This window comes from Lathamus discolor, chromosome 5, assembly GCF_037157495.1.
Source record: "Lathamus discolor isolate bLatDis1 chromosome 5, bLatDis1.hap1, whole genome shotgun sequence".
Classification (NCBI taxonomy): Eukaryota; Metazoa; Chordata; class Aves; order Psittaciformes; family Psittacidae; genus Lathamus; species Lathamus discolor.
In genome coordinates this window covers 124,457,233-124,483,830 of record NC_088888.1, presented here as the reverse complement: position 1 = coordinate 124,483,830, position 26,598 = coordinate 124,457,233, and the positions used below count along the sequence as shown (strand labels likewise).

Genomic DNA, 26,598 nt, shown 5'->3' with positions numbered 1-26,598 from the left:
GCGCCCGCCCTCCCGGAAGCAGACGTGGCGGCGGCGGCGCTCCGCTCGCTGCCTTCCCTCCTTCCCTCCCCGCCGGCCGGCATGAGGGACCGCCGGCCCCGGCCGCCCGCCCCGGCGCTGCTCTGCGGGCTGCTGGCGGCCGCCGTGGTGGCGGAGGGCGGCCGCGCTCTCCCTCAGCTCAGCGACGACATCCCCTTCAGGGTGAACTGGCCCGGCACCGAGTTCAGCCTGGTCGGTACCGCGGCGGGGGCCGGGGGTATCCGGTCACTCCTCCCTCAGAGCCTTTCCCCCTTGGGGAGCCGGGCGGCTGTGGCTGTTACCGGGGCGGGGGGTGTCCAGCGGCGGAGCCCTCGCACTTGGCGGTTGGGTTTGAAGCCGTTCCGCTACGGAAGTGTTTCAGGTTGGGGTGAACCCCACGTAGCCTTCGCTGGGGGGTCCCTTAAGCAGGTCCCTGCGTTTTGGCTGCGGTACACACGTACCAGGAGCCGGGGTGGGTCCTGACACTCAGGCCGTGGCCTGCGCCTGTCAGCTGGGCAAAGCCCGGGGAAGCCTGCCCTGAAAGTCAACACGGGAAAGGCCGCTGGAAACGTGCCGTGGCTCCGGGGGTGTTGCTTTAGGAAACGTCCTCTGTAACAGCAGGAGGGTGGCAGGAGGCAGAGGGAGGAAGCGAAGGAGAAGGCAAGAAAAGCCTTCAGTCTTGTGGCATGATGGAGACCCAGGAAATACCCCGGACCCCTAGGAATTAACTGTACTGCTCGTCAGTTCCGGGCTGTTTCTAACAAGGAGCATTAAAAGAACCACCTAACTAATCCACAGGTCGGTTGTTTTCTCAGCCTACAACTGGTGTCCTGTACAAAGAGGATAACTACATTATAATGACCACTGTGGACAAAGAGAAGTATAAATGCCTGCTTCCGCTGATGGCCAGTGGCAATGAGGTAAGTTCAGTCAAGCCTTTATTGTAGTTATAAACTGCAGACAGGTCTTGACAGCATCTTTTCAGTTCTCCCCCCTTGCCCCTGCCCCAGATCAGAAGAGAATCATCTACAGCATGCCTCAGAGCTTCAGTCTGTGGTAGATGCCTTCACTTTGTATTACATACTAGCTCTGTAATGAGTAGGGCCAGTCTGAATGCTTTGAAGTCCTTATTTGGCAACACGTGATTGCTGTAATGTTCCGTGTATTGCTAGGATTGGGAAATGCTTGGTTTTTAAGTATACTTTAAAATGCTTTAAGTTTTTAAGTCAAATTCTAGGTCAGTAAATGGCTGTAGAGGTTGTTAACATTGCTATCGCGATCGCCGTATCTGTAAATACTATCCCAGTAGTGGTTCTACCACTAGTGGTTTATTCTTGGTCATTGCTTCCTCAATTGGATGTCTGGATGCGCAATTTGAGGTTTAAATTTAAAAAGAAATAAATGTGTTTGTTTGTACAGAAAATGTAGCTTGAGGAGGCCTTTGGTGAGATTTATCATTGGTCGTTTATTCCTCCAGAGGTTCAGGGCATGAGAAACACCCTGAGAACTGGCACGGATGAGCTGCACCCCTGTGGTAGGACCTCCCACTTTGACACAGCCCTCATTCTTTATGTGACTGACAGCATAGAGGGCTTTGGGCTAGGTGACACATCTTTAGTACTCAAGAACTTGGAATGGAAATCTCTTCAATAGCATGCATGTTTCTAGAGCAAAAATGGTGCAGAAATAAACTTTCACGATATTACTCATGCTTTTTTGATCCATTTTTTTAATTGCATAAAAGCTGTGCAACGTCCCAGTTATGCTGCATCAGCACTGCCTAACAAATGAGAAGCTTGTTGGTGCTGTTTGCCTGTGCTCACGCCACTGTGCCGCTGTGGACACAAGCAAGTGGAGAGCTCCTGCTCTTTCACCACTTCTCAGCCGCAGAACTTTTCTGGTTTGACTACTTTATTTGTGACTTTCATTTGCCCCTTGTTATTAAATGATCTTTTTTTTCTCCCCCAGATCACCACAGAGCTCCTTCAGGGCAGGAATTAATGAGGGCTTGTACCTTTCAATTTTGCAATAAGATTTTTGGTTTGGTTTTTTATTATTTCAAATGAATATTAACCAAACTACTGTTAATTTTAACGTAATGAAATACCCTTCTATTCTAGGAAGAAGAAAAAGACTATAAAGGTCCTACTCCAGGAGAATTATTGGAACCACTTTTTAAGCAAAGTAGCTGTTCATACAGGGTATGTTACTTCTGTGTCGATAATTCAAATGCTAATCAAAAGTTTACAATCCAGTCCATTTCAAGGTTTGGTGTATTAAACTGTTTGGATAAATATGTCTTAGACTTCAGGTGCTAATTGAGGCCAAAATAAGATCTCTACAACTTTATGAATCTCTTAATATGCTTATAAAAAAATCTATATAATTGAAGATGTCAGGATTCAAATAAATGGGGTTGATCTAACAGCAATTTTGAACATGGATTTAAAATACTTCCTTCCAGGAATCAAGCCATATAATGAAAAGTGTTAGAAAACCAAATCAAACATGCTTCTCAATACTCTGAAAGTTTTCTAGTTTGCCATCAACTGTCATCCCGCTTCAAGACTCATGTCTTACATTAAAGAACAAGCCTAATACCAAAGCAGCATGGTACAGAGACCATGAAAGTGGCTGAATATTTACACCTATGCGGCATCCCAGGCAAGTACTTAAAGAAGGGAGAGTGTGTCAAACACAGCTGGTAAACAGCCTGTATCAATGACAGTTGTCAAAACCAGGCTGCGTGGAGTCACTGCAGCTTAGCCCCAGTGGTTTAGAGGAAAACTGAGCCTTTACATCTTATTTAACTGTATTCCTTTGGTTTTTATCTGTGTGAAAGTCAAGGAAACTACTCAGTGTATTTATTTGGAACATTAGAGAACGCCAAGACCATTCCTTGTGCTATTGTTTTGGAGGGTGCCCAAGGCCATCTGCTTGGGCTGTGTTTCATTGCTGCAAAAGCCAGAATTTTGGGAGAGTCTGGAGTGGGGGAGGATGTATCTAAACAGAAATCTGTTTATTTTAAGATTGAATCTTACTGGACATATGAAGTCTGCCATGGTAAACACATCCGCCAGTACCACGAGGAGAAGGAAACAGGACAGGTAGGCTTCTGCACATTGAGTAATCTCAAATTATGCCCCTTTTCCACTGGCATGTTCATGCTTAACTCCTGAAGACTTGAATTCCTGTACACCTGAAAAAGGATGGAAATTGGTAACTGCAATCTCTTTTAACTCCTTCTGATTGTAGAAAATAAACATCCAAGAATACTATCTGGGGAATATGATGATGAAGAGTCCGTTACCAGAACCAGGTTTGTCTTGAGTTATTTGTTTTGCTGATGCTTATTAACTGTTGGGTTTTAATTATTACTGCCCGAGGAACAGGCTGTACAAAACTGATTCCCAGTGCAATAGCACAGAATTTTGTAGATTACTTGTTACAAAATGTATTGTTATAGGGAATACCTTTTAGCACCTCACATTCCATTCATCCTGCCAGTTTTGCCATGCTAATTGATTAGATTGGAACTGTATGATCTTTAAGGTCCCTTCCAACCCTAATCATTGTATAATTCTATGATAAGATGCACAAATCTGCAATAATTAGTGTCAGGGAAAGAAAATACATAATATAAGAAATGGAATCAGTACATGACAGACCAGACTTTGGCAATACAGCCTGTTGCCACTCTTTGGGTGGGGAGAAGTGTCTTTCAAACTGTAGCAGAGGGCAGGGTACGTAGCACATCTTGGCTTCTGCTTTTCTGTAATAACACATCATCTGCAAACCTTGGAACTGTTTGAGAGTATTTTTTTAGGGATCCTGCTGTAGATCTTCAGAAATACTGAAGTGGGGCTTTGGTGGGAATTAGGTAGCTGAGCCCCACACTCAAACTGTAGTTTAGGATAACTAATTTTCTGAGCAGTTGTATTTTTTTGCCTGGAAATTATAGTAGATGTTGGAAGTTCTGTGGTTGTGTCTGCCAATGTCTGCTTCCTGGGTGAGCACTTTGGTAGTGTATTAGTCCAGAGAACTCCTAAAAATCCAAAGAGTAAGCATTCATTCATCAGTGATGATGCAACCAGTAGAAAAAAACATCATCTAGGTTGGTGGTTTTTAATTTTAGGTTAGTATGTAAAAGGTGGCACCACGTTTTTCTGTTCCTGCAAGGGATTAACATGAATGCCTCAATCTTGGAAGGGATTTAGTACCTTTAATCCCATTCCTTCACATTCCTGCCTGCAGCCTTCAGTTGGGGATCTTAGTCCTGAAAAGAAACACAGCTTCAGAAACTGCATTGCTTGGCATTCCTTTACTACTGAGTTGCTTGGTTTTGCTGCTGTTAATCCTGTGCAGAGATGCCTAATACCCCCTAGATGCTGCTATACAGGAAACACTTTGAGTTCCCAGTTCTTTTGTGGGGCTGGGTGCTGAAGTTAAGTGTGATGATATACTTCAAGTCACCATATCTGAGTCTTTTAGGATGTTGACCCTCTGTGCTTTCTGCTTAGGTGGCAAACTATTCTTTTTATGCTTCCTACGTAGCAATTCACAGTACTCTTAAAAAATAGATGGTTTCTCAAACCACTATGAGCTGAATGCAGGAGTGTGAGACAGTAAATTTGGACCAGCTGAATGGGTGATGGCAAAGCAAAGTGGCTTTTTGCTCACCTAACTCTGAATGGAGTCTTTAAGCAGTTTGGAAGGCTGAGGGACCTGGGGGTTCAGTGTGGAGAAGAGAAGGCTTAGGGGGGATCTTATCACTCCCTACAAGTGCCTGCCAGGAGGATGGAGCCAGGAGGGGCTGGGCTCTGCTCCCAAGGAGCAAGGGATGGGACAAGAGGAACCGGCCTCAAGCTGCCCCAGGGCAGGTTTAGATGGAGCTGAGGAACAATTCCTGCCCCAGAGGGTGCTCAGGCATTGGAACAGGCTGCCCAGGGCAGGGCTGCAGGCACCGGCCCTGCAAGGGTTCACAGCCCATGGAGACGAGGCCTCAGTGCCATGGGTTAGTGGTGGCCTTGGCAGTGCTGTGCAGTGGTTAGACTGGATGAGCTTAAAGGGCTTTTCCAACCTGGCTGATTCTATAATCCTCACCTGTGACAGCTTGCAACCCCAGTCCTGTAAGGATGTTTACTCAGCATCATTAGTCTGGCATGAAGTCCAGCCTCACTTCTTCCTAGGAGTGTATCCTCTGAGGCTGCCTAGTGGGTGAGCTGAAGAACTTGCCTGTTACTGTCCCAGCCTGTAATCCACTCACCTTGAGAAGGGCAGTCAGCTGCCACTCAAAGAACAGCAGTAGTGAGTGACATGTTCTCCTGCCCTGTCTGGCCTTCCTCTGGTGCTAGGGCTGGATTTGGCCTGTCCTGTAATCTCAAAAGTGTTTTAAGACAATGCTAGCTCCTATTTTGTTCTGTTTGCTCTGGACCCCAGATCACTGTTTATTTCCTTTCTTTCCTCTTTTGCACCTGCAAGTTCATGACATTGACTTTTGTCAGTATATACTCAAAGTACCAGCAAATACACACACCATACAAACTTCTGTGTATGTAATTGCATTTTATCTCAAGTTCACAGATTTTATGCTTACCTCATTCTTAATTATTCCCTAGATCAAGAAGAGAAGGAAAATCCCACAGAGAGTGCAAAAGAGGCAAGTGAAAACCATCTATTTAACTTTTGCCATCAATAGTGGAGGCAATTTATATGTGATGAGATTAATGTTACAAGTTCCCTTCCAAATTGAGAATCAAAAATGAAACTCTGTTCCTGAGCTGCACTCTTCTCACTTTGATTCTCAGTCCCAGCTCAGGGAGCTTACTTAGTCTGGTTAGTCAAACTTCTTGCCCTTTTACTTATTTACCTTAAAGTTATGCTAATCTTAGATGAATTACGTACTCTTCTACTCTGAAGACAATACACTTAACCACAAATCCACCATATGGTCTAGTGACAGTTTTCCAGTTCCCTTAATGACACTTTTGTGCATTTTGGGTACAAAAAAAAGATTAACAAAACCCTACAAAATCCCTAAGAGATTTCTTAGCTGACTTGACCCTTCCCATAAAACTCTCTGCTTCCCTTTTCCATTAGAGAACTTTGCTGTTTGTTTAGGCCCCAAAGCTCAGTTCTGAGTCACTGACTTGATAGCAAAACAATGAAAGTACCTGAAGCACATTGGAGTTTGGAGTTCGCAGTAGCAGATCTGACCTATGGACAGACACACACCTACCTTGTTGCCAGTTATCCTTCCTTTTAAATCTTAAATCAATTTTTAGTCTACGTGTCCCTTGCAGTGCTGATTTACATAGCACAGAGTGGTGCTTCTGCAGAGGATCAGAAAGTACACATGCCAGATAAGTTGGTGGAGCAGAACCAAGTCAGAATGTGGCCCATTCTAATGGCAGTGGCAGTTATGCCTCTTGGAAATTCAAACTAAGTTCCTTGTAAGGTAAATTATTTTTTCTTTCAGAGGAAGTTGTCTTTTACTGGCATGGACAGTCTTTCTGATACACATACACTGTCTTGGTTTTGGTCCGTAAGGAATTTAGCCGTAATTTGCATGGGTTCTCTAGTTGGGAAAGGGAAAGAACACATAACAGACAACATGGCTGGGTGGTACTTCAAGCAACTGCCACAACTAAAGGTGTATCTTAAGTCCTACTGTGTGCCTTTCAGTTGTGTGCAAACCAGCTATCTGCATTTGGATTTCTTGAAGTTACCTTCAATGAAATGTGTAGGCATAATTCTTCAATTTTTAAGGAAAAAACAGCTGTTTCATTGAGAAAGACAGAAAGGGAAGGCACTGGTACCTTTTTTCTCAGCTCTTTTGTAGACAAACAGAATGTATTTTCATTTCCCACCTTTGAATATTGAAGTATAGAGTTGATAAGTGACTGGAAGCCAAGAAACACTCGAGCAGTTGAGCTGCTGGCATGTTCATTCTTTAACCTCATGAATGTGTCATCATTTAATTCGTGATGGAGCAATTTGAGGAGAGAATCAGTAGCCTGTGACAGGGTAATGTGCTTTGAAAACCAGAATAAGTAGGTACAGAAGGGTCTCAGATCCTCAGGTTAGTGTCCTGACCACAGAAGGCACCACCACCTTTTAGCACAAAGCCTGATTTGTCGTGCACTGCAAACCTTTACTAGCTCAAGCAACACAGGTAGGAAAAGGTCTAGTCTGTGGGTTCCAGCATGGCTTTTGCACAAGCAGAACTTTTAGTACCCAGGAACTTCAGCTGCTTCCAAGTTAGGAACCCAGAGAGGGATTTTTTACCAGTTTGGGGAATTAATTTCTGAAAGTGAAGCTGGATGAAACATAGGAAGGGACAAGTCTGAAGAGAGCCACACTTTTCTTTGTATATATCATTAACTTTGTTAGCCACAATAACAGCTGGTGTGGGATCCTCTGGATATGGAATAGTCCAGGCTGGGAATGCCAAGAGGTGTAGTGCAGGCATCACTTTGCAGGGGTGTTTCAGAGTCTACAAGCCCTGGCACTGCAGTGAAGGTAATGGGCTTGGTCAGACCTGAGCTGAGTCTGGCAGAGCTACTCTCATCCCCTTGTCTCCTGCAGGGTGAACACAGCTGGCTTGGTGCTCTTCCAAAACACTGCACACAGCTGGCAAGCTCACTTAGAACTGAAACATCAGGCAGCCCATGCAGAGAAACCACCTGCTTTTGTAGTCAAAACTCCTGTGTGGCCCAGTGCATTTGTGCAGGGTATGGAGGCAGTAAACCAGAGCATGTTTGCATGTTGCAGAAACACCAAGTGACTACACAGGGGCTGTTTCCAGTGCTGTGATGCTCGCTCTGCAGAGTGTAAGCGTATCTTTTGTTTCAGAAGAGTCAAAGGAGCTTTATTCATCCTCTGAATTTTTTACTTTCTTTCACCTAGATACCTACCAAAAACATAGAAGGGCAAATGACCCCATACTACCCTGTAGAAATGGGAAATGGCACACCTTGTAGCTTGAGACAAAACCTGCCCAGGTCAAGCACAGTGATGTACATCTGTCACCCAGAAGCTAAACATGAGATCCTTTCAGTAGCAGAAGTTACCACCTGTGAATATGAAGTGGTTATATTGACACCTCTGCTTTGCAACCATCCTAAATACAGGTACAGTACTCTAACTTTGGCTGCCATCACTTCAAATTGTCATCAGGTGCCACACATTTATGTGCTTAAGTAAGTCATACCCAGCTGTGGTTTCTGGTACAGAGCTGTGACACTTATATGTACTTTGGCAAGGCATCTTTTCAGGTTAAATTGCATGATCTTTGCAGTTTGTAAGTCTTAATGCCTGATCTCACATGAGAAACAGATGGGAAGTACAGCTATTTCCAGCAGGTAAGTTCCTAGCCCTGTCACTGGGGAAACACAAACTAGGGCATTAAGGCTGCAGGCAGATTAACAACAGCCTGTCTCCTCTTAGCTCACGATTTCAAGGTCTGGGGGATCATCTTTGTGGTGTTGAAAGAATGCAGATTGCATCAGTGTGTTATTTTGAGTATAGACTTCAACTTCCATAACTTCAGAAAACAAAAGTATAGTCTTCAGGCTGAACCTCGATGTTATTTTAGTAGTAGTCCCAACTTGAGGAACTCCCATCTGTCTCTGTCCTGCTTTACTGCCTTCAGCTGTGAAGTCATTTTCATATGAAACATTCACAATTTCAGTGTTACTTTTCCAAAATGAAGCTTACGATTTCCCCTCCTGCCCCCAGATTGTGCCATGCACCTGTGGGATACATTTAGTCTCAGTCATATGGATTCTTGGCTGTTCAAGGGGTGTAAATGGAATTGCAGAGTGAATCTGGCATACAAATGAAGGGGGAAATAGTGGCAGGAGTTCTGAATTTCCCATGTACACAGATGTTAGAACAAGTGAGGATTTAATCACTGCTCTGAAATAGGCGAGAGAGTCTAAAGGACAAAATCCTCAGTCATGCATTTAATAAACACTTGCTGTTGGAGGAAATAAGTTATGCTATTAAATATTTAGAATCGGTTGTACATTCTCTCATGAAGGTGGGCTTGGTAACATGTTGTCTGCTGTGCTTCTGTATGACACTGTTACCTGTTTACTCTGACTCTTTAAAGCCTCTGTATGAGCCCCAAACTAGAAAGTGCAGAAGCGGATTGTTCTACTCTTTGATAAGGACAAATCTTAGAATCATAGAATAGTTAGGGTTGGAAAGGACCTCAAGATCATCCAGTTCCAACCCCTCTGCCATGGGCAGGGACACCTCACACTAAACCATCCCACCCAAGGCTTCATCCAACCTGGCCTTGAACACTGCCAAGGATGGAGCACTCACAACCTCCCTGGGCAACCCATTCCAGTGCCTCACCACCCTAACAGGAAAGAATTTCCTCCTTAGATCCAATCTAAACTTCCCCTGTTTCAGTTTTAACCCATTACCCCTTGTCCTGTCACTACAGTCCCTGATGAAGAGTCCCTCCCCAGCATCCCTATAGGCCCCTATGAGGTCCCCACGCAGCCTTCTCTTCTCCAGGCTGAACAGCCCCAACTTCCTCAGCCTGTCTTCATACGGGAGGTGCTCCAGTCCCCTGATCATCCTCGTGGCCTCCTCTGGACTTGTTCCAGCAGTTCCATGTCCTTTTTATGTTGAGGACACCAGAACTGCACACAATGCTCCTCCCAAAGGGCAGGCAGGGAAAGCTTCCTGGCCACTAGCAGGAAATACTGAAAATAAACATAAAGGTCTTTGTTATCCCACTTCATCATCTCCGTTAAATAAAGATGGGTGGAGGTGGCAGGCTGGAAGTGCTGCTCAGCTGAGGAAGCAGCAAACCAACCTCAGGTTAAATTAAGAGCACTTTTCCTGTCATGTGTTCCTTTAAGAGCACCGAGCAGTACTTCAGCCACCAGTGCTCTTCCCATTATCTTACCCAATAATGGACTTGCATTGACTGAGCAGAAGTATTTCCATTAGTTCTTCTCTGGGTACAATTTGAGGGGTTTTTAAATTGGTGGGAGTTGGGGACAGGGAGGAAGGCAGTAAAAAGTAGTATTTGTCTGCTCTATTAGTGCTGTTTAAATAAAATTGAGATAAAGCCAGACTGCTTTGGTGCAGGGCTTGTTTAATCTAGAGTGCAGATGTAATTTGTGGAATGTTTTAAGGTTCTTTTAACTACAGTGGTGATTATTCCACAACTAGTGCTGTGTATTACAGCCTCTTCCTAGGAGGACATCACCAAAGGCCACCTTGCTCCTGAAGCAGTATCTGCATGTTCAGTTTGTAAATAAGCTTTCTCTAAAAAGGCCCTTTTCAACAGGAGGAGCAGGGAAAGCTGCACAAATCAAATGCTTCGTTTGTTAGTGTGGTTCTCATTGTGATGTTCACTTTCCGTTACTATTTTCTGTTAAGGCTTATTTGGTGCTTTAACGAGGCCTTCATGTAAACAGAGAAGAAACCTGTGTTGACTCTGCTTCATCTCTTACTTTGTCCTTCCTGAAATAAGATGCTTTTTGCAGACACAGAATCCCAGAATGGTTTGGTTTGGAAGGGACCTTAAAGCTTGTCCAGCTCCAACCCCCAGCCACAGGCAGGGACCCCTTCCACTGGAGCAGCTTGCTCCAAGCCCTGTCCAGCCTGGCCTTGAACACTGCCAGGGATGGGGCATGATGAGAGTGGTAAAGAAATAATGGATATATGTGCACTAAGAAAAGCCACATATGTCAGGCAATGCAAGAATATATGATTTTAATGATACAGGAACTGCATCTATCAGGTTTAATCTTTGCTGTTTCCTGGCTTCTGAGAGTTTTGTGTGGCCTTAACACTACATTCATAGTTCATGTACAATGCAGTTTTCTTTTAATATGCAGCTTTTCCTTTTGATGAAGAGGGGTTTGATCGCATTTCCAGTCATCTGGCAGCATTAGGAGTGAGACTAAACTGGGTGAAAAGCATATTGACATCTGCTATAAGAACAGGGTAGCTTTGGCTGAGACAGTGCAAGTACAAGAAGGAAAATACACACCTCAGCCAGAAACTTAGAGCAGTAAAATAGTGTGTCTTGTCTTTAAGGCATGGTAAGTGATGCTTGGCTCACTTGTTTGGACAGGTTCAGGGCCTCTCCTGTGAATGACATCTTCTGCCAGTCTCTGCCAGGATCCCCGCTTAAGCCCCATAATCTGGAACAGCTGGAGAAACAGCAAGAAATGATGAAGATGCCTTTTAGAAAGGTTAAGGAGGTAGGATTTGTTTCACTTTAAACAGAAAATACTTATTTTCCATGCTGTAACACCCACAACTTTCACTTCCATGGAGTAAACTCTGTTACCCAGCTTTGTAAGACCATATCAGTCTTCGAAATGATCTCCAACCTTGTTGAAGTCATCTGTAAGTTACCTTGTTTGGAATGAAAACAAAGCAAGAAAGTTGGGGCTACTGATTTAAAACTTTTTGTAGCCTACAGTTTACAGATGGGTGAACTCTTTGGCTCTTTTTTTCTCAGCTATGCTAAAGACAGTGAAAACAATGACAAACTGCTTTTATATTTGTTCCCACAGTCGCCTCCCTTAGTATTAAGTAACTTCACTTAATTTGTATGACTTTGCAAGGGCCTTGTGAAGTCTAAATGGGCGTTTTTGTGTAAAATTCCATTTCAGGAAGAAATGCAGTCAACAAAAGAAGAGAAATTTTCTTCCATTCACAAGCCTGTTGCTGTTGGCAGCCATCAACTGTTAACTGTGGGAACAACCCACATCTCCAAACTGACTGATGAGCAGCTTATAAAGGAATTTCTTAGTGGTTCTTACTGCTTCCATGGGGTGAGAAATAAGCTACCTATAATCGAATAGCTACTCCTTAATTGCACATACCAGTTTATGTATTTAAGTTCTCCATGAACTGTGATAGCTGCATTCTGATACAGCTAATACTTGCCTCTCCCTGCATCGATATCAAGAAGGCTTATGTGGCAGGAAGGTATCTTTAACCTTTCTGTTGAAATTCAGTTTATCTGAACAATCGTAAATAAATAGAATATTTATAAATTGAATAGAATCACAGTGAAATTAAAGTAGATCCTGAGAATTGATTTGGTTAATGAGAAGGAAAAAACCTCTCATCAGACTTACTGAGAGAACAGCCAGCAGAGCAAAGGCACCTGAAGTTGTGCTGTCTTTCAAAGAGGAAAGTATTTCTCTAAAAGATAAACAGGGAGTATACAACTAGTTTAAGGAATTTAGTCCTATGTGGCTCTTCAGGTTTAAACTTGGCTTAAACTCACTTACTCCATCTCTGATACACTTCCCTGTATCAGTCTGCTAAGAGATTCCCTCTCAGTGCCAATCTCGAATCAACACATCTAATTAACAGATGTGAAAGTTGACAGCTAAAATCAACAGTGGTTTAGTGTCTGGAGGGAAGTGGATGTCGCTCTTTTGGGGCATTTTGCTTGGTTTATGGGGTTCTGTTTCGTTTTAACACTGAGATTATCCCTCTCCTCAGGGTGTTGGCTGGTGGAAGTATGAATTCTGCTACGGCAAATACGTTCATCAGTATCATGAGGTATGTTCAAATAGTTGCATGTTCTGCCACTAGATGGCTGTGGGGAATAAGGGGTTAGAGAATCTGCACTGAAAAAAACAGCATCCTGTTCTTGGGTGATTTAAGTTGGATTTCAGGAAAGAAATCCTCTGTGTGCTGTCTGTGTTCATGCAAGGGGATGTAGGTACCATGTCAGACAGAGCTGACATTCTACACATCATTTACAATATGCTTGCTGCTAAATACGTCGTACAAACTATAATTATCAGCTTCCCCTTTTGTAGGACAAGGAAACTGGCAAGACTTCTGTGGTGGTGGGTACGTGGAACAAGGAGGAACACATTGAGTGGGCCAGGAAGAACGCTGCTAGAACATATCATCTCCGGGAAGACGGCACGCAGACAGTTCGGTATGGGTACCATCACCATCATCACTGACCTCATGATTGCCATAGAGAGGAGTAATCGTCAGGGCCACTTCTGCAGTGTGTGAATGTTCAGTTCACAAATAGCTACAACTGTCAGGAGCAGTGTGTATAGGTATTTGATTTATTATTATTTCCCCCTAATGAGCATGCAACATCAGAAAAGGTAATTCAGCCCTCGGGATATGACACAGAGAAGTCTCCCAGGAGTGAACAACTATTTGCTTCTGCAGTCACTGAAATACAGTGTTACTACTTTGGTTTGTATATTCGAGTTAAATAGAATCACAGAGCGGTTTAGGTTGGGAGAGACCTTAAAGCTCCTCCAGTTCCAACCCCTGCCACAGGCAGCGACACCTTCCACTGGAGCAGCTTGCTCCAAGCCCCATATATTTGAAGAATCATAGAATCCTAGAATAGTCAGGGTTGGAAAGGACCTCAAGATCATCCAGCTCCAACCCCCCTGCTGTAGGCAGGGACACCTCATACTAAACCATGGCACCCAAGGCTTTGTCCAACCTCGCCTTGAAGAATGATGAGATATGCATCACACAAGTTAGCTACCTGCTTAAGATACGTATTTACTATTTCCAAACGTTTTCATTCCCATCTTTTGTGGCAGGATGGTGTCTCACTTCTATGGAAATGGAGATGTTTGTGACTTGACAGACAAGCCAAGGCAGGTGACTGTGAAATTGAAGTAAGTTCACTTTCTTAGTAAACTGATGTTTTGTGTCTCTGCTCTCTGTGTCAAGAGGGGGCAGCCTCTGCTGTCTGCAGAAAGCAATGAGTGTCAACTTCCTAAAACTGCTAGAGGGAAATACATGTGTATTACTTCTGTGTTTCTTGGACACTAAACACCGCAACATTTCCTTTCTGTTTTCAGATGTAAAGAATCCGATTCCCCTCACGCCGTGACCATATACATGTTAGAGCCTCATTCTTGCCAATACATCCTTGGGGTAAGAAAAGACATTGGGAATTCCCTGTGATCAGGTGCCACCAGACAGAGGTTATCTCCAGGTGTATGTTTGAAGTGGTTCCTTCCTCCTAGTGACTCTTCCCAAGAGATTCCCAGAGTATGAGTAATGTACTTCAGCCCATATACATAACATCTAAACAAGTACTGCTTTTGGTTCAGTTGCACCTGCTTAGAGAAGGGAGGGTCACTGTTAGTTACACTAATTACACTGAGTATGCTGGGGGGTCATACCCAAAAGTAAAAAGCACTTACTCAGGTTTAGAGGGTGCTGCTCTAGAACTGTGCCTATGGCGGTCAGTCTTCATTGGCCTCCTGCTCTGTTGTAAAATAGAATCCAGACTGGTTTGTGTTGGAAGGGACCTTAAAGCTCCTCCAGCTCCAACCCCTGCCCCAGGCAGGGACCCCTTCCACTGGAGCAGCTTGCTCCAAGCCCTGTGTTCAACCTGGCCTTGAGCACTGCCAGGGATGGGGCAGCCACAGCTTCTCTGGGCACCCTGTGCCAGCGCCTCAGCACCCTCACAGGGAAGAGCTTCTGCCTAAGAGCTCAGCTCAGTCTCCCCTCGGGCAGGTTCAAGCCATTCCCCTTGGCCTGTCTCTACAGGCCCTTGTCCCAAGACCCTCTCCAGGTTCCCTGCAGCCCCTTTAGGCACTGGAGGTACGATTCCATAGTCTTTACTGTTTCAATCTCTTCCATCCAAGGTGGAGTCTCCCGTCATCTGTAAGATTCTGGACACAGCAGACGAGCACGGGCTCCTCTCGGTGCCCAGCTGAGGAGCAGCAGAGCCCCTGCACAAGCCATACCTGTCACCAAGGCCACCGGCTGCTCCACCTTCACATCCCCCTGTGAGACGGTGCCAGCCAGGAGCAGCTTCAGCCTCACCAGCAGAACCCTGGCGGAGGAGGGACTCACGAACCACTTTGTGTATAACTATGTGTATATAAGAGGTTATCGATAAACTTTTAATGATTAAAATCTTGTCTTGCACTTCCTCTTTGACTTGTGTGTGGCACCTTCTGCAGCCGGCGGCGTCATCACTGAGGTGTAAGTTACCAGCTTTAAAAAGGCAAAAGAAACATGGCCCAGCTGCATGGGCGAAGTTCAGCTGCCAAGAGAACCCTTCACTCAGGAGCCTTCAGCAGGTGCTGCAAACACTGACACTTGTTCTGCTGCCACTGCTTGTCCAGACACAGCGTTACCTCACTCTTGACTGCTTGGAAATGCATTCTCCTGTTGCCTTATCCCTTCAAGTGTTATTTTTTCCTGCCAGCCTGGGATATTGTCTGATAATAACACTGCAGGGTTCATCTTACTGTATTTATTTTGCTGGACATTCTTACTGCCATCACTGAGACTTGCTGTTGTGCTTCTAAGGACTCTTAAGGTATGACACGAGTGATCAGCAACCAGCCGTTTGTGCAGCAGAGCTGTCACTACAAGCCAGACCTCTCCACTGCCCTTGCCTGTATTCAGCCACGTGTGGCATTTGTGTGTCTGAGCCGTTTCCTTCTCAGCAATGACTCCTCAGTGCATCCACCTGCCTCCTCATGGACCTTTTCCGGTAGGCACCAGCCATGCCAGTAAGAGATTTGGTGCAGGCACATGAAGTGTTAGTCTGCTGCCACCTCACGTCCCTGGAAGTAAGGTGAAATGCCGCTTAGATGCCCACTACCCTTTTAAAATAGCTGCTTTCAAAGTAAGTTTGCTCATCAGTGGTTTGTAGCCAACCTCCCCTCGAGGCTCCTTCCCTCAGAAGAGCCCAGGGCTGGCAGAGTGCACCAGTTACCAGGTGGGACCTTGATCCCTTCCTTTGTGGATGAGTTACTCCAAACCAGACACATACCAGCTCCTCCACACTGAGCAGGCGAGAGGCACCCTGTGTCCTCCAGTGCCCTGGGCTGAGCAGTGCTGGAGGAAGGCCAGAAATGGCAAGTTCACAGCCGAGAGAGGTGGCTGAATGCTCGCTCTTAGTAACAACTTCCACCTGGCAGTGCTCAAGGCCAGGTTGGACACAGGGGCTTGGAGCAAGCTGCTCCAGTGGAAGGGATCCCTGCCCGTGGCAGGGGTTGGGGCTGGAGGAGCTTTAAGGTCCCATCCTGCCCAAAACCAGTCTGGGGTTCAGTGATGTTCACTCAGAGTGTGAGCCCGCTGCATTTCCTCTTTCCCGAAACCATTGTGCAAGGTACACGAGTTTCCTAACCCATCTCAGACGGAAATCCGCCAACCCTTTGGCATATGACTTGTTTCTTAGCACCCAAAATAGCGACTTAAGCGGCTGGCCTGTTGCAATAGAACCTATTTTATTGCCTCATAGGGCCGAAAACCAAAAGAGCAGCAGCAGGATGTGATGGCGTTTAAACTCCAAGTCATGGCTCCTGCTGCTACCCTCATTTCTCCTGGCTTAGCAATGTGACAGTGGAAACTGGCAAAGAGGGGGCAGAGTCTTCTAAACATAGCTTTTGACTCTGGAAGAGGCTTTTACACAGATGACACACACCCCCCTCCCATGTCATCAAGCATTAGATAAATAAGCAGAAAGTGGTATAAGTTTTAATGCTGTTTTTTAGCCAATAGCTTTAGTAAAGCGACGACATTAAAAGCCATGTCCTCCAGACTTCAGTTCTTTAACTTAGTTGCCCCGAAGCTCTTTTCCTTGCCTGACCAGCCACCTGCACCAGCCTTCTCATGGAGCCTCCAGCAGCAGCGGGTATGAATGTGGGTCCTGGACTGGCCCCAGTTTGGCTTTGGCCACACTCAAGTGACCTGCCCGGCCTGCGGAGCTTTGGGCCAGGCTCCTGCCATGCTGCCTACTCAGGTGAGCACAGCAGCAGCACTGTCACCCTCCCTCAGCTCCTTCACCGCAGCTCTGGGCTGCCACAGGGCTGCTGTCAGCCTGCCCCTGCGCCCATCGGGCTTGGTCCTGTTAAAGGGAAGAGAAGCCACACACTGAAGCTTCCTGTGCACCCTCAGCTGAGGTGATCAGAGCAGAGGGAAAGATCAGGATAGTCCTTGTGCAGTGTAACGCATCCCACTCCCGGTGCAGGAGGGAAGTCCCCAGCGCCAAGGGGAAGCACAGCCTCTGACTAAGCGGCTGCAGCACCTCAATGTGCCACTAATGCCAACTTCTGACGTTTTCTGAGCAAACCACGCTGCTGCCAAACCCTGGAATGTGTATCCACCTCCATGTTCCCCAGCCTCCGCTTCCCCTTGCGCAGGAAGCAACATAGCATCATGGAACGGTTTGTGTTGGAAGGGAGCTTAAAGCCCATCCAGCCCCAACCCCTGCTGCGGGCAGGGACCCCTTCCACTGGAGCAGCTTGCTCCAAGCCCCTGTGTCCAACCTGGCCTTGAGCACTGCCAGGGATGGGGCAGCCACAGCTTCTCTGGGCACCCTGTGCCAGCGCCTCAGCACCCTCACAGGGAAGAGCTTCTGCCTAAGAGCTCAGCTCAGTCTCTCACCCCTCACCCTGTCCCTACAGGCCCTTGTCCCAAGCCCCTCTCCAAGTTTCCTGCAGCCCCCTTTAACATGCTGCTGATGTTCCTGCCCTGTGTCTGAGCTAGCCACAAGCATACAAATGCACAAGGATCAGCACATACTTTTCTGTTCCGCCCTCTCCCACCATTCCCTAACTAACAGCTGATTTGGGAGAGAACCACTGAGGCAGAGGTGAGGGGACACACAGGCAAAACCCACAGCGCACAACAGCCCAGAGCTGATACTGCTTGGAATAACTCATCCCAACACAGTTCTATGTCCTAACACATTCAGCTCTAGAACAAATGTACAACTGAGAGTAACTCTGGGCTTCAGCCCTCTCCCAGACAAGCCCCGAGGCGCAGGAAGCTGGCGGCACCAAACCCAGGGACAACCAAGCCTCTCCTGGTACTGGAAAGCAGAGAGCAGGAGTGGAGGGCTGCAGGTCTCGGTGCTTGGGTGTAAGGCTGCAGTGAGCTGCCCGTTGCCTTCCCAGCCTCACAGCATCGATTCCGTGCTCATTTTCAGAATCAGCGACATGGGAGATGATGTGAGAGGCAGGCAGCAAACTCACAGGGATGGGCCAGGCACCACCGGCAATCAGGCATTGAAATGACATCAGCTGCAAGTGGGGCAGTGAAACGTGCTGCTTGTCTGAGATACTGCCTCGATGAGAGGAGTTCCAAGAATGAGCTGGTTTCGATCCTGCAGCATGGGAAGGACAAACATCAGTTAGGAGCGCCCAAACCCCCCAAGTCACCTGCACCGGGATGCTTCAAGCTCACCTGTGGGCTCCTCCAGCACAACCCAAAGCAGCACAAATGGGACTCAATACCCAAAACTGAAATCAGTGTTCTGCGGATCAGAGTCCCGCTGTTGTTGCTGCGTCTTTACTTGCATTTCCACCCGGCCACTGCTCTAGTACTGCAGCTGTAGACTCCACACAACAGGCACCCATCCCAGAGCTCGCGTTTCACTGTCGTTTCAACTCACAGACTATGAATTAGCTGCGAGAGTGGACCAGAAAGCAGGGAGAGCACTGACACCAGCACAGCTGATGGACACGGCTGAGAGGAGGCAGGGGCTCAGCGGGCGGAGTGGGACCATCCCTGGAAGTTTCACTTACCTGAAAGGGAGAAATAAGATCATGGAACGGGTTGGGCTGGAAGGGGCCTCAAAGCTCCTCCAGCCCCAACCCCTGCCACGGGCAGGGACCCCTTCCACTGGAGCAGCTTGCTCCAAGCCCCTGTGTCCAACCTGGCCTTGAGCACTGCCAGGGATGGGGCATGCTCAGTCTCTGAGAGGTTTTCCCAAGCAGGGAAGCCCAGGCTGTTATTCCCTCTCCCTGTGCAGAGGCCAACATCTGCTCCCAAACATCTGCAGGGATGTACAGATGTGACTTGAAGTTTTCAGCTGGCACCCAAATCTAAGCCCACCTGAAGAGGGGAAGCTCCTTCAAGGCCTGGGCTCCTGAATGCTGAGGCTCATCCCCTATGGACTGGAGCAGGTTCAGCTCCTCCCTTACCTACATTTCCAGCCCTCCCAGAACCTGTTCCCTGCAGAGGGACGGTGCACAAGAGGAACAGGGCCTGCTTCAGGAATGAAATCTCCTTTTTGAGTCCTTGTGGGGAACCACAGCCCTGCCCTGGCTCTGCTCCCAGCTGCGCTGCGTGCCCCTTCCCTGCTCACTCACACGGACCTTCCTCTTCCTCCACGGTCCCAAAGTTAAAACCCAGGAGAGTAGATGCATACCCAGCACACAGGCTGGAGGAAGCAGAGGTTGGAACGATGCCGTGGTCATGGAATGACCATCCCTGCACTGAAAATGCTCTTTTCCACTTGGCCACTTCCAGCTGTGCTTTACTCTCAGAACCAGCCGCAGGTGCGGTCTGAGGGGCCCTGGGCACCTCCCCAAGGGGGAACTGCCAAGTCTCAGGAGCAGGAGGCTGTGTTTGGATGAAGGAGGGAAGGAAGGGAGCCCCACTGGGCAGCAATGACCGCAGGGACCCCCCCAGCTCACAGCAGGTCCAATGATCTCCCCCGACGGCTCCAAGAAGCTCTTAATTTCCTGTCTCTGCTACTGAAGCAAGTCAGGATCTGCCTGAAGAACAGGGAGACTCCAGGGCAATTCCAGAACCTGCCGGGGCAGGAAAGTGCCCGGTGGGACTGGAGAGGGAGCACAAACAACCTTGGGGTTTTCCAGCCCCACCCCGGGCTCGATGGGGGGAGCCTCTGGGTGAGTGCAAGAGTTTCCAGCCACTGCTTACAACAGAGTGGAAAAACAACAGCAGCAGAGCTCCAGCAGCGGAAGCGGCGGAGGACGCCGGAGCTCTGTCTTGTGCAATCGCCCCCGTCCCCTTCTGCTGGCTCCCGGATCGGAGCTTTCAAGGCAGCACTGCAGGCACTGAGCAAACCTCCTGTTAGCTCTTTCCCTAAGTTAAAGCACACAGAAAGGGCCATTGCTCACCTCGCAGCGGTGATTCCGGCACACGAGAGCTTGTATTCGCACATAGGAGAGCCCAAGGGAAACCCTCCTTCAACCCAGAGCAGGAAATCCGTTCCAAACCCTGTGCTCACGCTTGGCGCTTCCAGGCCTTCCCAGCGATGCTCCGGCAGGAGCAAAGCCAGCAGGTACCCGCGACCACGCCAGTCACAGCATCGAGCATTAAACCAAGCAACTTCCACATCCGCCTTCCCCCTCGGCAGCGGCTGAAGCTGCTGCTGGCACCACGCGATGGGGAAACTTCATGGGTCTCGCTGGAGAAGCATCTCCTGTGCAAACCTCCTCCCCCAGCCCCACGGGGGCAGTGGGGCTGCAGGTTCCGGTTGTCCCAGGGGCCTGGGCCCTTCCCAGCCCGCCCCATTCCCCTCCCAGTGCTACAAAAGGCAGCGGCAGCAGGTACCGCTGGAGGAGCAGTGCTGAGGACAGGGAGTGCGAGGTGAGTAAGTGGCGTGGGGAGGGTGGCTGGAAGCGCAAGTGAGCAGTTCGATGGCCTCTAGCCTTGAGCCTGCCCGGCTTTTAACACCCCACGGGCTTCCTTACCCCTGTGGTGCACCAGCTCCAGGCTGCAGGTTATTCCTCATCCATGTAAGGGCTGCGGGGAGGTCTGCTGGGGTCCTGTGCCAGGGGACAGGGCTGGGATGTCATCGGGGTCCCTTCTCTTCAGTTCAGCTCCATGGTCCCGGTCTGCAGGGCAGCAAAGGGGGTGATGATAACACCAGGGTCCTCACCTGCCGTCTGCACCCGCATTCTCAGGTCACGAATACAAGACCTGGGCTGAGATTAGTGATAGAGCAGGGCAGGAGAGGAGCCGGGCAGAGCTGCGCCAGGCAATGGGAAGTGCCCCAGGAAGGATGCCCAGCAGTGAGTGAGCTCCCCCGGTGCAGGCTGCCCCACACGAGCCTCCAACAGCTACTGCAGAGCCAACTTACTGTCTCCCTTACTCCTACAGGTAAGGCTAAAGAGATGCTCACTGCGGCAGGGAGCAAGCCACCAGGGGATGGGGTCACGCTGTTCCACGTGGCTCCCCATCCTGTTACCCTTGAACAGGCACTGAGGTGGCTGAGCAGGTTTTGGAGGGCTCAGAGGTACCCGGTGGTTGTGCCCAGATGCTGTGGTCCCAGCAGGTTTCAGATGACCCAGCAGAGAGATGCTATTGCAGAGGCTGCTCAGTGCCTGCCTGCGTGGGGGCAAGGCAAGAAGAGAAGGAAGAACTCATTCAGTCTATCTACAGTGGTCTGAAATGAGCAGTGCTCCCCTCAGAGTGTTCACCACCGTCTTCTAGCATTGCCTCTTGGAAGTGCTAATGAGCGTGTATTTTTAATGTAGTTAAAAGGGGATCCATCGATAAAACTGATGAAGCAATCTCTGTACCTGCAAGTAAACCAGGGTTACTGTGAGTTTGGTAAGGGTATTCGTTAACATAGAGCATGTTATAATGCTGGATTTTACATTTCAGGATGAGGATCCTTATTGGAAGCCTTCCTTTCTACTCCATTTCTTTCTTCCTCGGTGGAGCAAATGCATTTCTAACTGAGGGAACACCGACAGCCTTCCCCTTCTACAACTACTCCTACTTGAATCTCTCCTCTATATCAGAAGCAGGAGCTCCCAAAACAGCCAGAGCTCTCAATTTCTCACATAATGCAATAGAAAAGATAACCAAGAGAGACTTGGAAGGTTTCAGCATGTTGGAAGTTCTAGACCTTTCCTACAACCGGATTAAAGACATTGAACCGGGAGCGTTTGAGAGCCTGCTCAGCCTCGCTGCTGCGGATCTGTCCTTCAATGACAAGGAACTGGTCGTGTCGGGTCTCCCAGCCCACCTGAAGCTCGCGCCCACCACCAAACCCTCAGGGGGTGCTCCGGAGCCTTCCGCACCCCCTGAGGAGCTGTTCCATGCAGCTGTCCTGCAGGATGCTGGTCCGAGGCTCGGATCGAGCACAGGGAACGTGCCTCGACGAGGAGAGGAAAACACAACGGGCTCTTCCAGGGGGGGAAACGGAACAGTCTCTCCCACAGCCTCGCCGAGGCCCAGTTTCTGTGGAGAGCCAGTAAACGGGACACTGGATCTGTCAAACAGCAAACTGTCCGAGGAGGAGCTCCAGTTAAAGCTGGATCCGGAGCTGTGCCAAGCTCAGCTGGACCGTGTTCTGGAGCTTGACATTAGTCACAGCGCCCTGGAAATGGATCTGCTGTCGCTGTTCGTCCTGTTCCTGCCCATGAAGAACATGCAGTCGGTTGATGCCAGTTACAACAAACTGACAATTAACATCCTAGACGTCGAGAGCATCTGCATCTTCCCCTTTGACAAGCTCTGGTTTGTCAATATCAGCAACAACCCCATCAACAGCCTGGACACGCTGTGCCTCCCCACAACCATCAAGGTCATCGATTTGTCCTTCACCAACATAAGCCAAATACCCCAGAACTTTGCTAAGAAGATGCTGAACCTGGAGGACATGTACGTGCAGGGGAACCACTTCATCTACACCGTGCGGCCGGAGCCCACCGACCCGCTGGCAAAGCCTCCCCCTGGATCTGTGCACATCGAGGCCATCTCCTTGGTCAGGAACCAGGCTGGGACCCCCATCGAGAGCCTTCCCAAGAACGTGAAGCACCTCGGGATGTCCAACTGCTCCATTGTGGAACTGCCAGAGTGGTTTGCTGGCACCATGGAGGCACTGCTCTACCTGGATCTCAGCAGCAACCGGATCGCGGCGCTTCCCGACTTACCTCCCTCCCTGCGGCACCTCGACGTAAGCAGCAGTGACATCAAGGTGATACCCCCTCGTTTCAGATCCATGTCCAACCTCACCGTGTTTATCATTCAGAACAATCAAGTCACAGATATGCATCCCAAGTACTTCCCGTTGACTCTAACCAAATGTGACATGAGCAAAAACAAGCTGAACCTGTTGCCATTAACGGAGGCCCTGGAGAACCTCCAGCACCTCAACGTTTCTGGGAACCTCATCGCCAGGCTGGAGGCCACCAGCCGCCTTTCTGCCCTCACCAACCTGGACAGTAGCCACAACCTCATTGCAGAGCTCCCCGATGACTTTGGGGAATCCCTTCCCATGCTGAAACACTTCAATCTCTCCGGGAACAAGATCTCCTTCCTGCAGCGCGGGGCTCTCCCGGCCTCTCTCCTCGAGCTGGACATCAGCGACAACGCCATCACCACCATCGTGGAGGACACTTTTGGGCGGCTGACGCAGCTGAGCGTCCTGACCGTTCAAGGCAAACACTTCTTCTGTAACTGTGACCTGTACTGGTTCGTCAACGTCTACATCCGCAGCCCCCGGCTCCGCATCCACGGCAAGGAGAGCCTCAGGTGCAGCTTCCCACCAGACAGAAGGGGCCAGCTGGTGGAGAGCAGCCACCTCACACTGCTGCACTGCTCCCTGGGCATCCAGATGGCCATCACTGCTTGTGCTGCCATCCTGGTGGTGCTGGTGCTGACGGGCTTGTGCTGGCGCTTCGATGGGCTCTGGTACATCAGGATGGGCTGGTACTGGTGCATGGCAAAGAGGAAGCAGTACGAGAAGAGGCCAGAGAACAAGCCCTTCGACGCCTTCATCTCATACAGCGAACACGACGCAGAATGGACCAAAGAGAATCTGCTGGGAAAACTGGAACAGGATGGGTTCAAGATCTGTTACCACGAGAGGGATTTCAAACCGGGGCACCCCGTTCTCGGGAACATATTTTACTGCATCGAGAACAGCCACAAGGTCATCTTTGTCCTCTCCCCCAGCTTTGTGAGCAGCTGCTGGTGCCAGTACGAGCTGTACTTTGCCGAGCACCGGGTCCTGAATGAGAACCAGGATTCCCTCATCATGATCGTGCTGGAGGACCTCCCGCCCCACAGCGTGCCCCAGAAGTTCAGCAAGCTCAGGAAGCTGCTGAAGAGGAAAACCTACCTCAAGTGGAGCCCCGAGGAGCACAAACAGAGGATGTTCTGGCGCCAGCTGGAGGCTGTCTTAAAGACGACCAACGAGCCGCTGCTGAGAGCGGAGAACGGACCCGCTCAGGATGTGTGCGAGATGGAGGGATGCACGGAGGTGTAAAGGTTGTGCGTGGAGGGATGCACGGAGGTGTAAAGGTTGTGCATGGAGGGATGCATGGAGGTGTAAAGGTTGTGCATGGAGGGGTGCATGGAGGGATGCACGGAGGTGTAAAGGTTGTGCATGGAGGGATGCATGGAGGGATACATGGAGGTGTAAATGTTGTGCATGGAGGGATGCACGGAGGTGTAAAGGTTGTGTATGGAGGGATGCACAGAGGTGTAAAGCTTGTGCGTGGAGGGATGCATGGAGGTGTAAAGCTTGTGTGTGGAAGGATGCACGGAGGTGTAAAGGTTGTGTATGGAGGGACTGTGCTCAAATAAAAGCATTCCTGTGCTCACCTCCTGCAAAGGTGCTGTGTCACAGGGGGTTGTCTCGGATCAGTCCCAGGACAGGTTCGCAGGGGGTTTGTAGCACGTGTCTGATAAATAATCCATTATCCAAAGGGCTGAGGCCCAAGCGCTGACACAACCTTTTCTTCCTCAGTGCTTGACCGTCTTCAGCTGTTTCCAGCATCTCTTGAAATGCTAGGATGTCACCTGAAAGGAGAGGGCTTGAGTCACACCACATCCAAGGGTCAGGCTGATAGAATCCCAGACTCATGGAATGCTTTAGGTTGGAAGGGACCTTAAAGCTCCTCCAGCCCCAACCCCTGCCACGGGCAGGGACCCCTTCCACTGGAGGAGCTTGCTCCAAGCCCCTGTGTCCAACCTGGCTTTCAAAGCTACTGAAGACTCAGGCTGCCTTCCTCCAAACCCAGAGTGTAATCTAAAAGGTTTTTCTTGTTTCTTACAAAATCTGGGCCTCTGTCTCCTGCTTTCTGTTTCCTCCTGTTCCTCTTTATTGCTTCCCCACACTTGGGTATCTCCGAGGTAATAATGCATTTGGAGCAATCAGAGCTAGAAATACACGCTTAAACTGGGATCTTGGTTGTAGTCCAGCCTCTCAGTTCTGGTGCAGCCTGAGATGGGAACACACACTTTGTACACGTGGCAACCACAGACCACAACAGCGCAGGGTAACAGCTTCTTTCTGTGGTTTTAGAGAGAGAAAACCGTTACTTAATGTAAGCATCTGAGAGATGCAAGCCCAGATCTGCTGCACCACTTGGTTCAAGCCACTGGTGGAGGAGATGGGACTTTAAAGTCCGTTATCTTTACAGATTAACAGCAGACAATCACATACAGATATACACCAGACGATCCAAAGAGCCAGCTCCATGTGGTGAGGCACTGGAATGGGTTGCCCAGGGAGGTTGTGAGTGCTCCATCCCTGGCAGTGTTCAAGGCCAGGTTGGATGAAGCCTTGGGTGGGATGGTTTAGTGTGAGGTGTCCCTGCCCATGACAGGGGGTTGGAACTGGATGATCTTAAGGTCCTTTCCAACCCTGACTGTTCTAGGATTCTATGATCCAAAGAGCCAGCTCCACGTGTCTCTGCTGTTAACAGATGGTGAAGCGTTAAGTGCTGCTGTCAGAAACCTCTGACGAACAAGCAAGAAAGTTCTGTGGGTTATTATTTACACCTGATAAAGCTCCACTCGACACAATCACCCTGACTCCAGCCCTGCCATCACCACTCAGCAGCTGCGTTTACTGGCTTTGAAAGGAGGAGGAACCGTTCAGCTGATCTCACTTTCACATTCAAGGAAAACCAAGAGACTGTGGTGCGAAATCAAGATGAGGTGAGGGCAAATCGCTGAGCGCAGACCTGGATTCACCCGTGAGCGAGCCCAAAGGACTTCCCAGCAGCAGGTCCCAGACGAATGGGATGGGGCAGCACGTTTGGAACGTGGACTCTGAAAAGGAGTTAGCTCTGTACATACAGGCAGCGAGGAACCAAGTACAGCACGTTGTAAGCCTTGCATTTGCCACCTTTTACGTTGACAGATGCTCTCTTCTCATGTTAGGAACTGCCCTACTAAAGACCTACTTTTCCTGCACCATTCAGTATTCACACACTTGCATTTCTTGCTCTTACCTCTCTTCACGTGCATCCTCCACTTCCTTCATCCGGAGCTCCGCTGCTTCCCTTCCCAGTTAGATTCCTGCGTCCTCACAGTTGGGCTTCCCTGGTTCTGTGCTCAGCAGCAGAGGGTTCTGACACGAGGGGGCTAAAGGGAAAGTTACGCTCCAGAAGAGTCAAACCCGGTTATCTGATCACAGGGCAACTGGTTCATGATTCAGATCATTGTACCTGTGTGTTTCCAAACCCCACAAACCTCCCAACAGTTACTTAGTACAACTGACAGCTTCAATCCCATTTCCTCCTATCGCAGACTAAAAGGTGTTGCACTTCCCCATCTGACACTATCAGCGCATGAACGCATCGGCTGCCTTAAGAATACAACTGGCAGCAGTGATAACAGAAGAGCAGCGTCACAAAGGGCTCTGAAGGGACTTTTCACCCCTTCAAGTTCTTTTGTCTCAAGGACACATCACATAAAGGCAATTAAACCCCTCTTATCCCGCAGCTGCACCTTCTGGCTCCACTCCCACAGGAACGCTCAGTGCAAATCACGTTCATGAGTAAAGGGTGAGGGATTCACCCTTCTGTGGTGGGATCCGAACACGAGCACAGTGGGAGCCACAGAGCT

General features: G+C 48.9%; 2 protein-coding genes and 1 long non-coding RNA gene across 9 annotated transcripts; 2 read left to right on the top strand and 1 right to left on the bottom strand.

Annotated features, from left to right (window-relative positions):
• ERLEC1 (endoplasmic reticulum lectin 1) lies at positions 1–14,951 on the top strand. The gene is made up of 14 exons (XM_065682532.1): positions 1–231; positions 834–938; positions 2,139–2,219; positions 3,048–3,125; positions 3,274–3,337; positions 5,637–5,677; positions 7,927–8,150; positions 11,126–11,255; positions 11,673–11,834; positions 12,517–12,576; positions 12,840–12,964; positions 13,602–13,679; positions 13,866–13,941; positions 14,661–14,951. The coding sequence occupies exons 1-14, from the start codon at positions 82–84 to the stop codon at positions 14,730–14,732; spliced, it is 1,446 nt and encodes a 481-aa protein (XP_065538604.1). The 5' UTR covers positions 1–81; the 3' UTR covers positions 14,733–14,951.
• A 2,472-nt stretch (positions 14,952–17,423) lies between these two features.
• Positions 17,424–26,557, bottom strand: LOC136015898 (uncharacterized). 7 transcript variants are annotated; one of them, XR_010613392.1, is made up of 5 exons: positions 25,983–26,557; positions 24,346–24,543; positions 20,478–20,621; positions 18,220–19,866; positions 17,424–18,139 (listed from the first exon to the last, which is right to left on the bottom strand). It is a non-coding gene; the product is annotated as an uncharacterized LOC136015898 (long non-coding RNA). The 7 variants fall into 7 exon arrangements; XR_010613391.1 differs by lacking the exon at positions 25,983–26,557 and adding an exon at positions 24,798–24,963; XR_010613395.1 differs by lacking the exons at positions 24,346–24,543; positions 25,983–26,557 and adding an exon at positions 20,867–23,793.
• LOC136015890 (toll-like receptor 2) lies at positions 19,038–24,344 on the top strand. The gene is made up of 2 exons (XM_065682520.1): positions 19,038–20,373; positions 21,394–24,344. Exons 1-2 carry the CDS (start codon positions 20,039–20,041, stop codon positions 24,005–24,007), a joined length of 2,949 nt encoding a protein of 982 aa, XP_065538592.1. The 5' UTR covers positions 19,038–20,038; the 3' UTR covers positions 24,008–24,344.
• Positions 26,558–26,598: the final 41 nt, after the last annotated feature.

Bases quoted from the DNA above. Each gene is read 5' to 3' on its own strand.
- ERLEC1 (XM_065682532.1), top strand. From the start codon at position 82: ATGAGGGACCGCCGGCCCCGGCCGCCCGCCCCGGCGCTGCTCTGCGGG. The intron at 3,338-5,636 runs GTTTGTCTTGAG...ATTATTCCCTAG, and splicing joins GAGTCCGTTACCAGAACCAG to ATCAAGAAGAGAAGGAAAAT. The intron at 12,965-13,601 runs GTATGGGTACCA...CTTTTGTGGCAG, and splicing joins GACGGCACGCAGACAGTTCG to GATGGTGTCTCACTTCTATG.
- LOC136015890 (XM_065682520.1), top strand. From the start codon at position 20,039: ATGCTCCGGCAGGAGCAAAGCCAGCAGGTACCCGCGACCACGCCAGTC. The intron at 20,374-21,393 runs GTGAGTAAGTGG...TTTACATTTCAG, and splicing joins CTGAGGACAGGGAGTGCGAG to GATGAGGATCCTTATTGGAA.